A 17,521-nucleotide genomic window follows, 5' to 3' on the forward strand; every position below is an offset into this window, starting at 1 on the left:
GGGATATTGTTTTGGTGTTGTCCGTCCATCCGCCCTTCCGTCCGTCCGGAGCCATATCTTGAAAGTGCTTTGGCGGATTTCATTGAATGAGTATGAATATGGATAAGAGGATGATGCACGCCAAATGGCATTGTACACCATCTGTTAATAATGGAGTTATGGCCCTTTGTATCTTGAAAAAAATCCTTTTTTGAGTGTCAGATATATTACTTTTGTGTCCAGAAGCATAATGGCGGGGGTTATCAATTCACTGAATTTGCTTATTTAAACTTTGCTTACCATTGATTTATAGGTGAATAATATCGATTGAATTAAGTATGTTTATCAATGAAACTGTTTATCAATAAGTTCTTGTTCCTGATTCTCAAATGAACATAAATGTATCATATTGTCAAACCATGGAGATTTAATTATGTTGATGCCATTATTTCCGCAAACAATCCAACAGTAAATATGCAAACTATTTGTTGAAAAGCTTAACATATGGAGATAATTTGTTAATGTTTGTTCATTTCCGATTTAAAATCTGCGAATATGATTATCAGAAGTATACGATAATGTTGTTTTAGACGGTTTTATGGTAATATATTTTACTCCCCTGTACAGGTCAATGTGACGTCGTGAGAGAGGGCCTGTCCAGTCCCTGGATCCCTAAGGGCTGGACGTGGGGCGGGGTTGTGAGTGACCACTGTCCAGTGTGGGCCCAGTTCTACACGGGCCGTGACCTTGACACTGGAGACCTGAAGATCGGACCAGAGGTTATTAAATTTGCACTGACTGACTGATGTTTTGTAAAAGATTAGAATATTACACATGTTACTCTGGTTATGTGACAGACATCACTGATTTCGAATTGGTGATGCAATTCTTCAAACAGTAAATAGTGAAAATATTCCACACTTTTCATTATGTTATTGCTGTGAAAATCGCCATTTAAACTACTTTAAAATGGAAGCCAATAATAAACTTACAAGACACAATTAACCAGCGATTGAACATTTTTGTATTTTAATATCAGAAATATTCTCTTGGTCAAATGTTAACAATTTATTTAGCAAATTTGTTCAACATGTTATGGTACATGAAGTTTGGAGATGTTGATGTTATTTTATGTTTTGATGTACTGCTGATTTCACATTAGGTGTACCATTCTTGGGAATGTGGAAAATAGTGAATGCCACTTTTGTTTTTAAGTAGATTTTGTGTTCCTTGTTATAGTAAAACTCTCAATTCACAACATATGAACCAATAAACCATCTTTAATTACTTGCACATGAATGTCTACGGTAATTATAATTGTTATAAGTTTTGCTTTAATGTCAGAAATATTTTGTATAATTCTTATTTCAATGTAGCTTACAAAACCAATTAGCTTGTGTTGATATGTTTGAATACACAAAACAAATTATATTTATTATATTATCAAAATTTGATAAGGTTTTGTTGTTTTAACTTTGATATTGCATTTCTGCTGAATTTCACTAGTTTGTATTATTACTTGCTTCATTTTAATAATTTAATGATCAAAATATTTTATGATAGCATTTTTATGTCCCCCACTATAGTAGTGGGGGACATATTGTTTTTGCCCTGTCTGTTGGTCTGTTTGGCCAACTTTAACATTTTGCAATAACTTTTGTTATATTGAAGATAGGAACTTCATATTTGGCATGCATGTGTATCTCATGAAGCTGCACATTTTGAGTGGTGAAAATTCAAGGTCAAGGTCATCCTTCAAGGTCACGGGTCAAATATATGTGGCCAAAATCGCTCATTTTATGAATACTTTTGCAATATTGAAGATAGCAACTTGATATTTGGCATGCATGTGTATCTCATGGAGCTGCACATTTTGAGTGGTGAAAGGTCAAGGTCATCCTTCAAGGTCAGAGGTCAAATATATGTGGCCAAAATCGCTTATTTTATAAATACTTTTGCAATATTGAAGATAGCAACTTGATATTTGGCATGCATGTGCATCTCATGGAGCTGCACATTTTGAGTGGTAAAAGTTCAAGGTCATCCTTCAAGGTCAGAGGTCAAATATATGTGGCCCAAATCACTTATTTTATTAATACTTTTGCAATATTGAAGATAGCAACTTGATATTTGGCATGCATGTGTATCTCCATGGAGCTGCACATTTTGAGTGGTGAAAGGTCAATTTCATCCTTCACAAGGTCAATGTCATCCTTAAAGGTCAAACGTCATATAGGGGGACATTGTGTTTCACAAACACATCTTGTTCGATTGTGCATTGTGAAGTTTCAATTTTATGCAGTGCAGTGTAGAGCGGAAAATGCAATTTTTTTTAAGAAGCACCCATTAAATGCATAATTGTCATTCATTTATTTTATCCTGTGTATTTAATATTTATAAATGATATTATGTCTAATTGAAATCTGTAATAATATATATATATAGTTCCCTGTATGAATTTGTTATAGATTAAAATGAAATGTTTTGTTTCATTTGGGAATATTTCATAGACTACCATGTTTTTGTCTGTTTAAATTAATTGTATACATTGTTGTATTTTGAACAATATTAACATTAGTATTAAATGAGCGTCTAGCAATAGCCAAAAGTATGTATCGGGATAAACTTATTTTATTTGGGTTCATTTACATTCAAGTAGAATGCTTTTTTTAAGGTGTTTATTATTAGTATATACCGTAGGACTTTAAGATAATATTATTTTCAATAATGTAGTTGTATTTTGCTTTTGTTAATTATTGCTAAATAAAAATTAGAGTTTGATATAGATAATACTGGGAAAATGCTACATATATATGCCTAACAGAATGTGTCCTGCATTTAGAAAGTGACTTCATATAAACATACTTGAGCTGTGATTTGGAAGAATATGTATTCAATACATGTGCATATAGGATTGTCCCAGATGAGTCTATGAGCGCTAATAAGGGACGACAGTTTCTCTTGATTTATTAAATTTCAGTCTTCAGAAGTAAAGTAGGGGCCATTCGTTATAGGTCAATATTTATGCATCTATTACTTGAGAATAAGCAGCAACAGTTTATGTTCTTTGATCAATTACTTATGATTGGATTGAGATAATGTGCTGAAGATTTGTGGAAGTGTATACCCAGCTTACATACCCTACCTGGATTCCATTTCGAGCCAGTTGGGTTAAAGTCTATGTCACTATTATTAAAATTAGACAAACTACACTCAGTAACACCGCTTTTATATTAGGGTATTGTTCCTAAATTGTATGAATTGTTAGCTCACCGCTTTTATATTAGGGTATTGTTCCTAAATTGTGTGAACTGTTAGCTCACCGCTTTTATATTAGGGTATTGTTCCTAAATTGTATGAATTGTTAGCTCACCGCTTTTATATTAGGGTATTGTTCCTAAATTGTATGAATTGTTAGCTCACCGCTTTTATATTAGGGTATTGTTTCTTAATTGTATGTGAATTGTTAGCTCACCGCTTTAATATTAGGGTATTGTTCCTAAATTGTATGAATTGTAAGCTCACCGCTTTTATATTAGGGTATTGTTTCTTAATTGTATGAATTGTTAGCTCACCGCTTTTATATTAGGGTATTGTTCCTAATTTGTATGAATTGTTAGCTCACCGCTTTTATATTAGGGTATTGTTCCTAAATTGTATGAACTGTTAGCTCACTGCTTTTATATTAGGGTATTGTTCCTAAATTGTATGAACTGTTAGCTCACCGCTTTTATATTAGGGTATTGTTCCTAAATTGTATGAACTGTTAGTTCACCGCTTTTATATTAGGGTATTGTTCCTAAATTGTATGAATTGTTAGCTCACCGCTTTTATATTAGGGTATTGTTCCTAAATTGTATGAACTGTTAGCTCACTGCTTTTATATTAGGGTATTGTTTCTTAATTGTATGTGAATTGTTAGCTCACCGCTTTTATATTAGGGTATTGTTCCTAAATTGTATGAATTGTTAGCTCACCGCTTTTATATTAGGGTATTGTTTCTTAATTGTATGTGAATTGTTAGCTCACCGCTTTTATATTAGGGTATTGTTCCTAAATTGTATCAATTGTTAGCTCACCGCTTTTATATTAGGGTATTGTTCCTAAATTGTATGAATTGTTAGCTCACCGCTTTTATATTAGGGTATTGTTCCTAAATTGTATGAATTGTTAGCTCACCGCTTTTATATTAGGGTATTGTTCCTAAATTGTATGAATTGTAAGCTCACCGCTTTTTTATTAGGGTATTGTTCCTAAATTGTATGAATTGTTAGCTTACGTGTAGATCTAGCTTGGGAAAACTAGATACAAGTCAAAGTCACTGTAAGTTAATTAAAAACTTCCGCTTACAAAACTTAAATTGTATGAAGAATTTCCGCTGTTTTTTGTAGGTGTAAGTAAATTCCACGCAGTCTTAGGTGATGTAAGCGTGTATTTCAATCCCTCTGACACCTTACATGTAAAAGAGAATTAGTTTGCATTATATTTAATTGAGTCTTATAATGTCAGCATATTGTTCCTACTGAAAATGTTTGTAAGGACAGTGTAAATTACAAAATATTGTTACTTGTCTTTTATTCAAGAAAATACTGTGGGTATACCACGTACACTACTTTATGTATGGACCCACCTTTTGTCTTCTTGATCTCGACTGCTCAGTATACATGTTTTCCTTATACTTATTTCTTATTGCATTTGATAAATATTGTATTGATGAGGAAGATCAAATGTTCATTATACTGTCTTGAACAAGTTTAGGTTACAGCTAATACTGTAAAACAAAATTGCCACATATTAATGCATAGTTTATTATGTAACATGAAACTTTTCTATGTGTCATAAAATACAACAGTGTACACAACCAATTTGCCAAAACACTTTTTAATTTTAATTTCTAAATCTTGTAATATATAAATGTGTGTCTTTTGTGACACTATATTATGTTGGCAATGTATGCTTATTCGTTTCTATTAAACGCAAATGTTATTATTTATTTAAATAAAGACTAATAATAAATAATGTAAACAATTTACTTTTTTGATATTATTTGAAATAACCATTTTTCAAGTATTTGTAAATAGTCCTAAAAGCTTTTTTTGTAGTATAATTTACTAACATTATTTGATGTTTCTTATAGGCACATTTATTTATTTCGAACTTTCTCCCTCGGTATTCTAACCAGGTCCAAGCGGGTAATGTTCATATCTTTAAAACACATCATTCACGGCAAACATCATCCTAATATATACATTCACAATAATACTGTGTCATTTTCATCATGGATATCATACGCCTTGCGAACTTTAATATAAAATTTTAGTATCTGCAATTTCTTTTTATTGGTTGCTCTCCGTTGCCGTAAAACACGTGTATATCGAATTGTATTAATACATATTTTTATGAACAAATTCTCAAAGGTTGCCTGTAATATATAGAGGATATTTGTTGGATTCGATGGGATATCGATTTTATTATGCCCCCTTTCGAAGAAGAGGGGTATATTGTTTTGCACATGTCGGTCCGTATGTCCGTCCACCAGATGGTTTCCGGATGATAACTCAAGAACGCTTAGGCCTAGGATCATGAAACTATATAGGTACATTGATCATGACTCGCAGATGACCCCTATTGATTTTGAGGTCACTAGGTCAAGGTCACGGTGATCCGAAATAGTAACATGGTTTCAGGATGATAACTCAAGAACGCTTATGCCTAGGATCATGAAACTTCATGGGTACATTGATCATGACTCGCAGATGACCCCTATTGATTTTCAGGTCACTAGGTCAAAGGTCAAGGTGACCCGTAATAATAAAATGGTTTACGGATGATAACTCAAGAACGCTTATGCCTAGGATAATGAAACTTCATAGGTACATTGATCATGACTCGCAGATGACCCCTATTGATTTTCAGGTCACTAGGTCAAAGGTCACGGTGACCCAAAATAGTTAAATGGTTCCTGGATGATAACTCAAGAACGCTTATGCCTAGGATCATGAAACTTCATAGGTGCATTGATCATGACTCGCAAATGACCCCTAATGATTTTCAGGTCACTAGGTCAAAGGTCAAGGTCACATTGCCAAAAAACGTATTAACACAATGGCTTCCACTACAACTGACAGCCCATATGGGGGCATGCATGTTTAACAAACAGCCCTTGTTTAACGAGTGATCATATAAAATAATATGTTCACAAGTGGCGCAACCAAAAATATATTTTCTATGATCACGAGTGAATTAAAATCGATATTCCATCGAATCCAACAAATGTTATTTTTATTGTATGCTTTTTTCACCGTTTATTTACATTTTAAAACAGTCTGATTGGATAATATCGCTGGATTTATGACGTTATATTGATATTTTTCACTGTTATTTTTCACTGTTCGAAACAGTAGAATACCAGTTTTATTTCAATGATAAACCACCGGAAAGCATAAAAGAAAAACAATTGTTGAATACTCCTCGATTAATCGTCATCATAATCAGCAGCAGCATTATTATCCTCATCCTCATCCCAATCATTATCAGCATCACCATCATCTGTATCATCATCCTTATCATCCTCATCAGCAGCAGCAACATTATTTCATCATCATAATCAGCAGTAGCTGCAGCATTATCATCAGCAGCATGATCATCATCACCACCATCATCATCACCACCACCATCATCACGACAACTACCACCACCATCATTATCATCATCATCCTTATCCTTTTCTTCGCTGTCGTCGTATTTATCGTTGACGCCGTTTTCGTCATCGTCGGGATCATCATCATCATCGGTATCAGAAGCAGAAACCACAGCAGCAATAACAAAAGCAACAGCATCTTTCAGCATCATCATCAGTGAAACATCAACTTAATCAGGCTAAGAGTTATTATTGTTAATAACAAAGTCAACGCCAACAATGCTATTTTTATACCCCCACAAACAAAGTCAGATGATGTATCTAGACGATGTCTAGGTCAAATACGAATATGGTACGTGCCGGGTTAAAAATGAGGTCACGGGGTCACTTAGTGCGTTTTAATCATTGAGCATGTTGTCAGCTCTTTAACTTCAAGTAGTTTTCATCAGAGCTTCACCAAACTTGGTCAGAAGTTGTATATAGATGATGTTTAGACCAAGTTCGAACATGGGCTTTGCTGGGTCAAAAACTAGGTCACGGGGTCACTTAGTGCGTTTTATACATTCAGAATGTGATCTGCTCTCTAATTCAAGTAGTTTTCATCCGATATTCACCAAACTTGGTCAGAAGTTGTATCTAGATGATGTCTAGGTAAATGTTGAGTATGGGTCATGCCGGGTCAAAAACTAGGTCGCTGGGTCACTTAGTTAGTTTTACACATTAACCATGGTGTCTGCTTTTTAATTCAAGTAGTTTTCATCCGATTTTCACCAGACATGTTTATTTTAATTTTAGCCAATGACGATACTTATTTTACAATCAATTTAAAAGCAACACACGTTAAACAATTGAGTAATCCGAAACTGCCGCTACTGGTTAATATTAATAAATTAGACATGTACATTTATAAAACTACATTATTTGAGAGCATAGAACTACGGACAAATGTTATTTTTTATTATATTTTTTTTTTTCTTGTTACATCTGAAAACAAAGCTCTATCATTATCGATGTTTAAAGGGTATTATTTTTTATGCCCCCATTCGAAGAAGAGAGGGTATATTGCTTTGCTCATGTCGGTCTGTCGGTCGGTCGGTCTGTCTGTCGGTCGGTCCGTCCACCAGGTGGTTGTCAGACAATAACTCAAGAACGCTTAGGCCTAGGATCATGAAACTTCATAGGTACATTGATCATGACTCACAGATGACCCCTATTGATTTTGAGGTCACTAGGTCAAAGGACAAGGTCACTGTGACCCGAAATAGTAAAATGGTTTCCGGATGATAATTCAAGAACGCTTATGCCTAGGATCATGAAACTTCATAGGTAGATTGATCATGACTAGCAGATGAACCCTATTGATTTTCAGGTCACTAGGTCAAAGGTCAAGGTCACGGTGACCCGAAATAGTAAAATGGTTTCCGGATGATAACTCAAGAACGCTTATGCCTAGGATCATGAAACTTGATAGGTACATTGATCATGATTGGCAGATGACCCCTATTGATTTTCAGGTCACAAGGTCAAAGGTCAAGGTCACAGTGACCCGAAATAGTAAAATGGTTTCCTGATGATAACTCAGGAAAGCTTATGGCTAGGATCATGAAACTTCATAGGTACATTGATCATGACTCGCAGATGAACTATTGATTTTCAGGTCACTATGTCAAAGGTCAAGGGCACAGTGACAAAAAACATATTTACAAAATGGCTGTCACTACAACTTAGAGCCCATATGGGGGGCATGCATGTTTTACAAACAGCCCTTCTTTAAATGATCATCATGACAGGCACTATGCATACAATGCATATAAAACATATTTATATGATACATTTGAACACATCAAGCAGTTTGAATTATATATTTATTAAAGAAGAAATATTAATCTTATATATTTAATATTTATAGGTGATGTCAAATGCGTTGACAATTATGTGAACATGTACATGCTATAAAGCGCACTAATAAAATGGTATCAACATGTTCCAAATTGTACAAGTCATTAAAACAAAGGCATACATTGAATTTAAACTTATACAATAACATTGACACAAAGCATAAACGTAATATCTGTCTACAGTTTGATTTCGTTTAGTAGTTTGTCACTTGCTCGGACGCAAAAATAAACATTATTTTGTTCACTGATTTGAATCTCAAGACATTAACGACTTAGGAGCCGTATTTACACAATTGTGTTGATTTTAATAATAACTACATATAAGAGAAAAGCTCCGGCGAAATATCTTTGAGATTGAGATGAGCATATGTATATAATGTGATTGAATGTCAACATACATTAGACTAAGACCGTTTTGAAATAGGAAGATAATGTGTTTCTACCATATTTTCTTGTAACACCTATCGTCGAAAAGTCAACAACACATTAGGCTAGTATATGTTATAGCTCAATTTCATGTATAGAGAAACAACATAAAACAGTATTATACGCCACATGTCAAAACAGTTTTAATTGTTTCAATATAAATTTAATATACAACAAGGTTCATATTAATATAGTATCCATAAAAAACAAACACTAATTCAAGATATTGAGACTCGACTTATCTCAATGAGTATTGAAATTCGATTGATTTTGTAACGATCAATATATTTAGCAAATCTTTTATAAACATCATCTTCAAGGATATCGCTATCAGCGTAATCAACGTCATCAATGTCACGTACAGACATGGCATAACCGGCAGAATCAGGCCATCCATATATTCGGAATCGTTTCATTACAACATTTTTCCGTGCAGCAAGTTCCTGTTGAAATGGAATGTATTCCTGAACTGGGATTCGTTCTGGGGGATCAATACTAGAAGCACAACCAAATTCTAGCTTAATCCCAATTGAATGAGTATATATAGCCAGTGAGTCCACCAGTTCGCGCACTTTGGATGGAAGCATTGTGTCAGAGTAGATATTTAAATACTTCAATGATTGAGGTACCTGCAGTGCGATGTATGTATGGACATGTAGTGTTAACGTTTCCAGCTGTGTGAGTGATGATAGCGACTGAGAAAACGTTTCCGCATACTTCAAATCAATACCGGAAGATTTACGCACGCCACTCAGACTCAAACTCTTGATATTCTGACCATGGAGAGCCTCCCAGAGACCAAGACTCTCATGCTCCACATCAATACTAAGTGTTTCTAGATGAATGAGCGATGCAAGTGTCTTTGCCATCGACAATGTATGCTTCACGTCAATTCCAGTAAGTTTCCACAAACCACTCAGACTCAGACTCTTAATGTTCAGACCATGTACAGCCTCCCACAGACCTGGAGTATCACACGGCATCTCAATACAAAGAGTGCCCAGCTGTGTAAGCGATGATAGTGACAAGGACATCAACTCTTTATGCAAGCCTTCCCACTCAAAACTATTCAGGCTCAGACTCTTTATATTCAGACAATGGATACCTCTCCATAGACCATGGCTTTTTGGTTGTAACGCAATACTAAGCGTTTCTAGCTGTGTGAGCGATGCTAATGACTGATACAACGACTCTGCTTGAAAATCTTTACATTCACCAAAATGACTCAGAATCGGATTCAGTCTCAGACTCTTGATATGCAGACCATGGAGAGCCTTCCAAGGACAACTACTGTCTTTTGCATACACACTAACATTAAGAGTTTCTAGACGTGTGAGAGATGAAAGTGATTTAGACAACGACTCTGTTCGCAAATCGGTCCACTGAATGCAACCTAGACGCAGACTCAGAGTCTTGATATTCAAAGTATGGAGAACCTCCCACAGAGAAGTACTCTGTTCCTCTACGCTAATATCGAGTGTTTCAAGGTGTGTGAGCGATGGTACTGACTGAGACAACAACTCTGTATGATTTAATTCGAAACCTTCGTTCTCACCTTTAATAGTCAGACTCTTGACACTCAAACCTTGGAGAGCCTCCCACAAACCAGGACAGGCTTCATCCGCACCAATACTAAGTGTTTCCAGCTGTGTAAGCGATGGTAGCAAATGAGACAACGACTCTTTATACTTTACTCTACCCTTACAAAACACACGCAGCTTATTGATATTAAGGCCATAGAAAGCCTCCCAAAGACCAGTACTATCTTCAGCCACATGAATATCAAGTTTTTGCAGCCTCATGAGCGATGATAGCGACTGAGACAACGAATGTGAATGATTTATTCTCAATCCTTCCCCCTTCCAACCATCCAGTCTCAAACTCTTGATATTCAGACCATGGAGAGCCTTCCACAGACCAGGACTGTCTTCAGTCACACCAATTCCAAGTGTTTCCAGCCTCTTGAGTGATGATTGCGACTGAGTCAACGACTCTGCATGACAATCTCCCCACTTCCTACTGCTCAGAGTCAGACTCTTGATATTCAGACCACGGAGAGCCTCCCACACACAAGGAGTCAATTCATCCATTTTAATATCTAGTGTTTCCAGCTTTGAGAGCGATGCTATCGTCTGTGAGAACGACTTTTCATGATTCACTCTACAACCGATATCCCCCCAACCATACAGACGCAGACTCTTCATACTCAGACCATGCAGAATCTCCCACAGACCGGTATCATTAGTTAGGCTTATTGATATGCTTTTGTTTTGATATACAGATATGTATCCAGTCGTGTATGATGTGTTGGCTTCGCCCTCTCCACACGCAGTTAAGTGACAGTCCTGCAGATAACATTTCATATTACAATTTTGTGTCAGCATCATGCTAAGCAGACTGCGTAGCCAGGTACAGGAACATGTGACACGGGTCAAGATAATCTCTTCGATGGAGGGAAGTACAGGTGGAAGCTCTGTGCACTGGGTTGGATCGGCAATATTTAGAATAATGCAGACGGGAAATTCCAATGTGCCCACACTGGCAGAATCTGAAAAAATGATGAATTTTTAGCAATGCTTATACATAGTAAATGTGGTTGCATTTGTTCAATATTGAATAATTAAAACAAAAACAATGTTTTAGTTTCAGAACGCATCCCGTCATAATACATATAAATCAGAAGTATTATTGTAGTGCTGTTTAGCTTAAAATATTCAATACTATAAGTTTTGTTTTTTTCGAATGGTTCACTTAAATTATTTCCAACTTGCAAACATGTTTACAATACGTTTGTATGACTGTTATATTCATACTATGTTGTGTTCCACATTACTAGTCATATGCATGCTGGTATAAATGAATCATTAAAATCAATCTATAATCCACAATGACTATGCCGTAGGGTGTAAACTAACAATAGCAATGTTCTATCAACTATTGAAAATATACTATTTAGATACACTCCCTTATCTACATGCATAAATAAATGACAACCCAGACAGCTTGTATTACCAAACACCTCGCATCGGTTATCTCCCGTACAGAGTATACCGTTCCTACTGCCATACAAATCAAAATTACTGCAACGAGATAAGATTGGTATAATTAAATGCCAACAATTGAACATATCTACAATTTGCAATAAGGTTGCAAATCTGCTAATTTGCTTTAAAAATGCTTCGTTCTGTAGGGTAATAGACAAGTGTTTGCAAACGTTTTGTTAGCTCACTTTAATATTTAACCCATTTATGCCTAGTGGACTCTACCATCCTTCTAAATTGGATTAATTTATTTCCAAAATTAGGGATGGCTAGTATATTTATTTATATATTTAGAATATTTTTTACAGAAATGTCTTTAAGCAAACAGCGCAAACCTAGATGAGACGCCGCGTCATGAGGCGTCTCATCATGGTCTACGCTGTGTCAAGGCCTTTTTTCTAGACGCTAGGCATAAATGGGTTAATGTCAATTACATATATTTGTATGTTTCAATTATTTTTTGCTGAAGTGAAGTAGACTTTATAGCTAACGAATGGGTTTAAACCTTGTGGATCTTTATAATTATAATGTTATTGTGCAATTTCCTTTTGACGGGAAATTACTCGAAAGTTTCCGGCATAACACTATTTTTCTTGAAATATTTATTATGGCTTCTGAGCTATGCTTTAAGAAATAATATTAAGCGCAGATATTAGTTTGTTAAGAATAGTCATTAAGTAAAGAATACCATATTTGCAATTATCAAAACATGAAAAATAAAAACAACCAAGTAGTTTCACATTTTTAACTGTGTTTTTAAGTATATAAGACATGCGTAAGATATCACGATACATCGACATGCACCGTTTGACAACAAGAGCATTTTCTAATTTTCGGTCACAGAATAAAAAAATGAATGAATTATATAAATGGGTGAGCGAAATAACACAAACGACGGAGACTCATACTGAAAATGCGAAACATTATCGCTAGAAAATGAAGAATTTGATTTCAAATTAAAACTGTACATTGATTATTTAAATTAGTTTTAAAATCACGTCGGAACTATTTCGATTTTAATGCCGAGTATAAAGAATATGACATGTCAAATTACAAAAATCCCGACATGTTTTCAAACATATTAGTGTTCGTCAAAATACAACATAAACGGTGCAATTTGAGAAGACTGACAGCAATTAAACTTAATTAAATTCGTCCTAATGCTTGCGTTTTTCCTATGACACTTAGAGCTGTTTAGCTCTAACGTCTCAAAATGTTCTGATTAAGTGTAATGAAGAGTGGCGGTCAAGTTTTTCTAGTTTTTCAACAATCCGGAACAAGTTTCGAACTTAGCTGTCATAAAAACGTATGTTCTTACCGAATGTCATGAAATTTGACAAACAAATCGGCTTGAGCATCGATAATTTATCACTACAGTCATATGAGGGAAATGCTCAACTTTCTGTCGGCCATTCGTGTTAAAGATCCGGAAATATTTAAACTAAGCTAAGATATCATAAGAAGATATGTTCTGACAGAGTTTAATAAAGACTTCACAAAAGGAATGGACACAAGAGCGTTACCACGGTTTCACTGAGGTAATTTAAGGGAAGCTGCCCGCCCCTTAATTAATTCATTTTTCAGGTCACCGGAACACTTTGTTTTTATTAAGCCGATACATCATAACACAAAATGTTCTAATCAAGCTTCATGATAATTAGACTCAAATGCGACTTCTATAGTGTTGAGGCGGTTTCACTATAGCCGTACTATGAAAACTGCCAAACCACCGTGTTTTCATGTTTCCTTACGAGCCGCCCACAGTAAAAAATATTCGAGCAATTATTAAAACAATGTTTTGACCAGGTGTTATAAACACTGTTTCAATCTAGGAATATGTTGGAACTAATTATATTTCCCCTGCTTTTCAACGCACCGGAACGATGTTCTCAATCCGTCTAGCTATCATAACATCTCATTATCAGAGCAAATTTCATAACGATGACGGTTTTATTAGGAATATGACTCTATAGAGTGTTAAAAAAGGTTTCGTAATGACCATATAAGGAAATCTTCCTAGCCACATGGGGGGCGTTTTTCTGAACGGATGGAACATTTGTTTTTTATCTCAGCTGAGAAATCATTTAAACAGATAGTATTACCAACTTGCGTGAAGATTCGACTAAACTTGTACCACAGATCGTTAAAACGGTTGTCTAACAGCCATATAAAGAAAACTTCCCTCCCAATGGCGGCCATGATTTTCAACTGACCAGAGTCATTTAAGAACTCGGCAAAGGTATCATAACATCAAATTTGTTTACCAAGTGTCATGAATGCATTGAAATTGTATCGTCTAGAATTTAAGCACACGTTCATTATATCCGTAAAAGGAAACCTGCACAATTCACCGGCGGCCACGTGTATCAACGAATCGAAACAATTTTCAAACTTTGCCGAGTTATCATAAGAAGTTATTCTGATTGCTTTTTATGAAGATTTGAATAAACATTTGAATTCTAGATAATTGACAAGGTTTTATTATAGCCATGAAAGGAAGACTGGCGGCCATGTTTCTCAACGGACCAGAACCATTTGCAAACTTGGCCGAGACATCAAACAATCAAATGTTCTGAGTAAGTTCATAAAGATTGGACTTAAAATGTGACTTCTAAAAGGTTAGCAAAGTTTTACAATAGCCATATAATGAAACTGCCCCTAGCGGCATTTTTTTTTCCTCAGACAAGCACCATTTTGCAATAGTGAAACGAGGTTTACAGTGGTTTAAACACGGGTTGGACGGAATGTAAACACACCGTTAAGAACTTCACTTTGCATATAGCTCAAGTTAATCGAATACATTTGCACAAATCCAAAGTTCATAAAAATAATTTGTGCATTTTGTGCTGATATCTAAGGAGTAAAGTACAAATCCTTAAATACGTCTGAAATCGGTGTCAAAATGTCACGTTGCGTGTATTATAACCATGTACATACATGCGGTACACTTCACATATTTGGCCATTTTGGTATATTTTTTAAGTTTTGTTTAAAACTGTACCGGTGAGCTTAAATCCATAAACGTTTAATTTTGTGTGATCCCCACAAAGTCACGCAATCTTGCACCCTGTATCATAAAAACACATATTCCGACCAAGTGTCATTTTCGTTTGACTAAAATTGTGATATATAAAGTGTTAACATGGTTGTAAAATAATCGTATAACTAAAACTGCACCGCGGCATAATTGTGCAACAAACGAATAAGTTTTAAACTGAACAGAAATGTTATTAAAACTAATGTTTTGACAAATTTTCATAAAAAATGAACATTAATGCGACTTATATAATGTAAATTAAATTGTTCTTTAATTTTACAGAGTAGTCTAGTGACCTGAAATGGCATAGTTTTGTATTCGGTCGATACAACATTGTAAACAAGAGCACCGCCTTGCGGGTGCAGACCGCTCAGGCCAAAAAGAAAAATAGTTGTGTTTCCGGTCACCCGACCGACCCTATCTTTTTGGGGCCGACCCAAAAACTTATTATCCAATATTTGCCTTTTTTGTTAATTTTTCCCCGTCGAGTTCCGAGTTCGGCGATTTTTTTCCATCTCCGTCCGGTCGAATTCGGCGATTACCAGAATTATTGTATTGTGACCTGCAAAATAACATCCCGTCACCGCGAACGCTTTATATTATACACATTGTGCAATCGGGGGACCAGTCTGTTTTTTCCCGCAAAATTGATATCCGGCGTTCCGTTTGATTGTAAACATGGCGTCGTCCATTTTGTCCGTCAATTTGAACAAATGTTTTCATCACGCCGGAACAAAGTCTTTGAATTCTTATTCAAACTCCATGACTTTAAAGAATGTATGGCACCGATACCACCCAGCACAGTCGAAGCGATCGAAACTGGAAGTTCGTGGGTTTGCTGCTGAAGAAAATGTGAATTTTTTTGTCTGTTGGACAGTCGAGCTTACAATGAGCCTTCCTTCGGGATTGGCCTGCTCCTGTCAACTAATTTGTAGCAACACGTAATTTAGAGATAAACAAAAACAATCATTTTATTTCTGACGAACAGCAAGGATCTATTTAAATGTAGTCAATGACCTTTATGAAAAATAAAAAGAATTTTAAATAATAATAAGTTTTTCCTACCTACCGACCCTACTTTTTTTCAGGAGGTGACCTGAAACACAACTATTTTTCTTTTTGGCCTCATCTATTTTCTTTTTAAAGGTGAAGGGACTCTCATTTTCAATCACAAAGGAGGGAGGGGTGGAGTGAATAGGGGTGTATAGTGTGGGGGTGTGGACATTTATTACATTATCTTCCAAAAATGCAAAAAAAAAAATTAAAAATGGGTGCGATGGTTGGTGGTTGGACGGTATTTCAAACATAAAATAATAAAAATAAATATTTGTGTTTTTTAACCGTTTCAAAAAAAAATTTGGGGGTGTGGGGGGTATAGTGTGAGGGTGTGGTGGTAATTTGTGAGATGATCTTAAAAAAAAAAAAAAAAATAGGGGGTGGGGGGGATTCGGGTGGGGGGGATTCGGGTGGGGGGAGGGGGGGGGGGGTGGGGGGTATTCTTGGGTGCGATGGTTGGACGGTATTTCAAACATAAAATAATAAAATAAATATTTGTGTTTTTTAACCGTTTAAAAAAAATAATTTGGGGGGTGGGGTGGGGGGGTATAGTGTGAGGGTGTGGTGGCCATTTGTGAGATGATATTAAAAAAAATATAAAATAATAAAAAGAAATTAGGGGGGGGGGATTCGGGGGGGGGGGGGAGGGGGGAGGGCACGGGGAATGGTTTGGGTGGAGTCTATTGTGGTATGTCAGGTAAGAGTAATTTTGTCAAAGTATCAATCAAATCAAATCATAAATAAAGAAGTTATGGCAATTTTAGCAAAATTTAATAATTTGACCTTGAGAGTCAAGGTCATTCAAAGGTCAAGGTAAAATTCAACTTGCCAGGTACAGTAACCTCATGATAGCACGAAAGTTTTTGAAGTTTGAAAGCAATAGCCTTGATACTTAAGAAGTAAAGTGGAACGAAACACAAAATTTTACCATATATTCAAAGTTACTAAGTCAAAAAAGGGCCATAATTCCGTAAAAATGACAACCAAAGTTATGCAACTTGTCCTTTTACTGTACCCTTATGGTAGTTTGCGAGTGTTCCAAGTATGAAAGCAATATCTATGATACTTTAGGGGTTAAGTGGACCAAAACACAAAACTTAACCAAATTTTCAATTTTCTAAGTATAAAGGGCCCATAATTCCATCCAAATGCCAGTCAGAGTTACGTAACTTTGCCTGCACAGTCTCCTTATGATAATTAATAAGTGTTGCAAGTATGAAAGCAATAGCTTTGATACTGTAGGAATAAAGTGGACCTAAACACAAAACTTAAACAAATTTTCAATTTTCTATGTATAAAAAGGGCACATAATTCTGTCAAAATGCCAGTCAGAGTTACATTACTTTGCCTGCACAGTCCCCTTATGATAGTTCGTAAGTGTTGCAAGTATGATAGCTTTGATACTTCAGGAATAAAATGGACCTAAACACAAAACTTAACCAAA

General features: G+C 35.5%; 3 protein-coding genes across 8 annotated transcripts in view; 1 reads left to right on the forward strand and 2 right to left on the reverse strand.

Annotated features, from left to right (window-relative positions):
• Positions 1-17,521, forward strand: part of LOC127845104 (uncharacterized) — a 443,587-nt gene that overhangs the window by 318,940 nt on the left and 107,126 nt on the right. Inside the window, exon 13 of the mRNA XM_052375812.1 lies at positions 607-3,410. Within this exon, the coding sequence (XP_052231772.1) occupies positions 607-785 (179 nt within the window). The 3' untranslated portion in view covers positions 786-3,410. Of the gene's footprint in view, positions 1-606 lie in introns of the transcript that reaches the window.
• Positions 1-17,521, reverse strand: part of LOC127845103 (uncharacterized) — a 365,628-nt gene that overhangs the window by 140,296 nt on the left and 207,811 nt on the right. For 5 of the 6 annotated variants that reach the window (XM_052375808.1, XM_052375809.1, XM_052375807.1 and 2 more), the window contains one exon: positions 11,353-11,491. In XM_052375808.1, the coding sequence (XP_052231768.1) occupies positions 11,353-11,491 (139 nt within the window). Of the gene's footprint in view, positions 1-10,498; positions 11,492-17,521 lie in introns of all 6 variants that reach the window. The other variant, XM_052375810.1, reaches the window with a different exon arrangement.
• Positions 8,511-17,521, reverse strand: part of LOC127845106 (uncharacterized) — a 271,505-nt gene continuing 262,494 nt past the window's right edge. Inside the window, exon 2 of the mRNA XM_052375813.1 lies at positions 8,511-8,978. The gene's annotated coding sequence lies outside the window, so the exon portion shown is untranslated. The remainder of the gene's footprint in view (positions 8,979-17,521) is intronic.

Source organism: Dreissena polymorpha, chromosome 9 (assembly GCF_020536995.1).
Source record: "Dreissena polymorpha isolate Duluth1 chromosome 9, UMN_Dpol_1.0, whole genome shotgun sequence".
NCBI lineage: Eukaryota > Metazoa > Mollusca > Bivalvia > Myida > Dreissenidae > Dreissena > Dreissena polymorpha.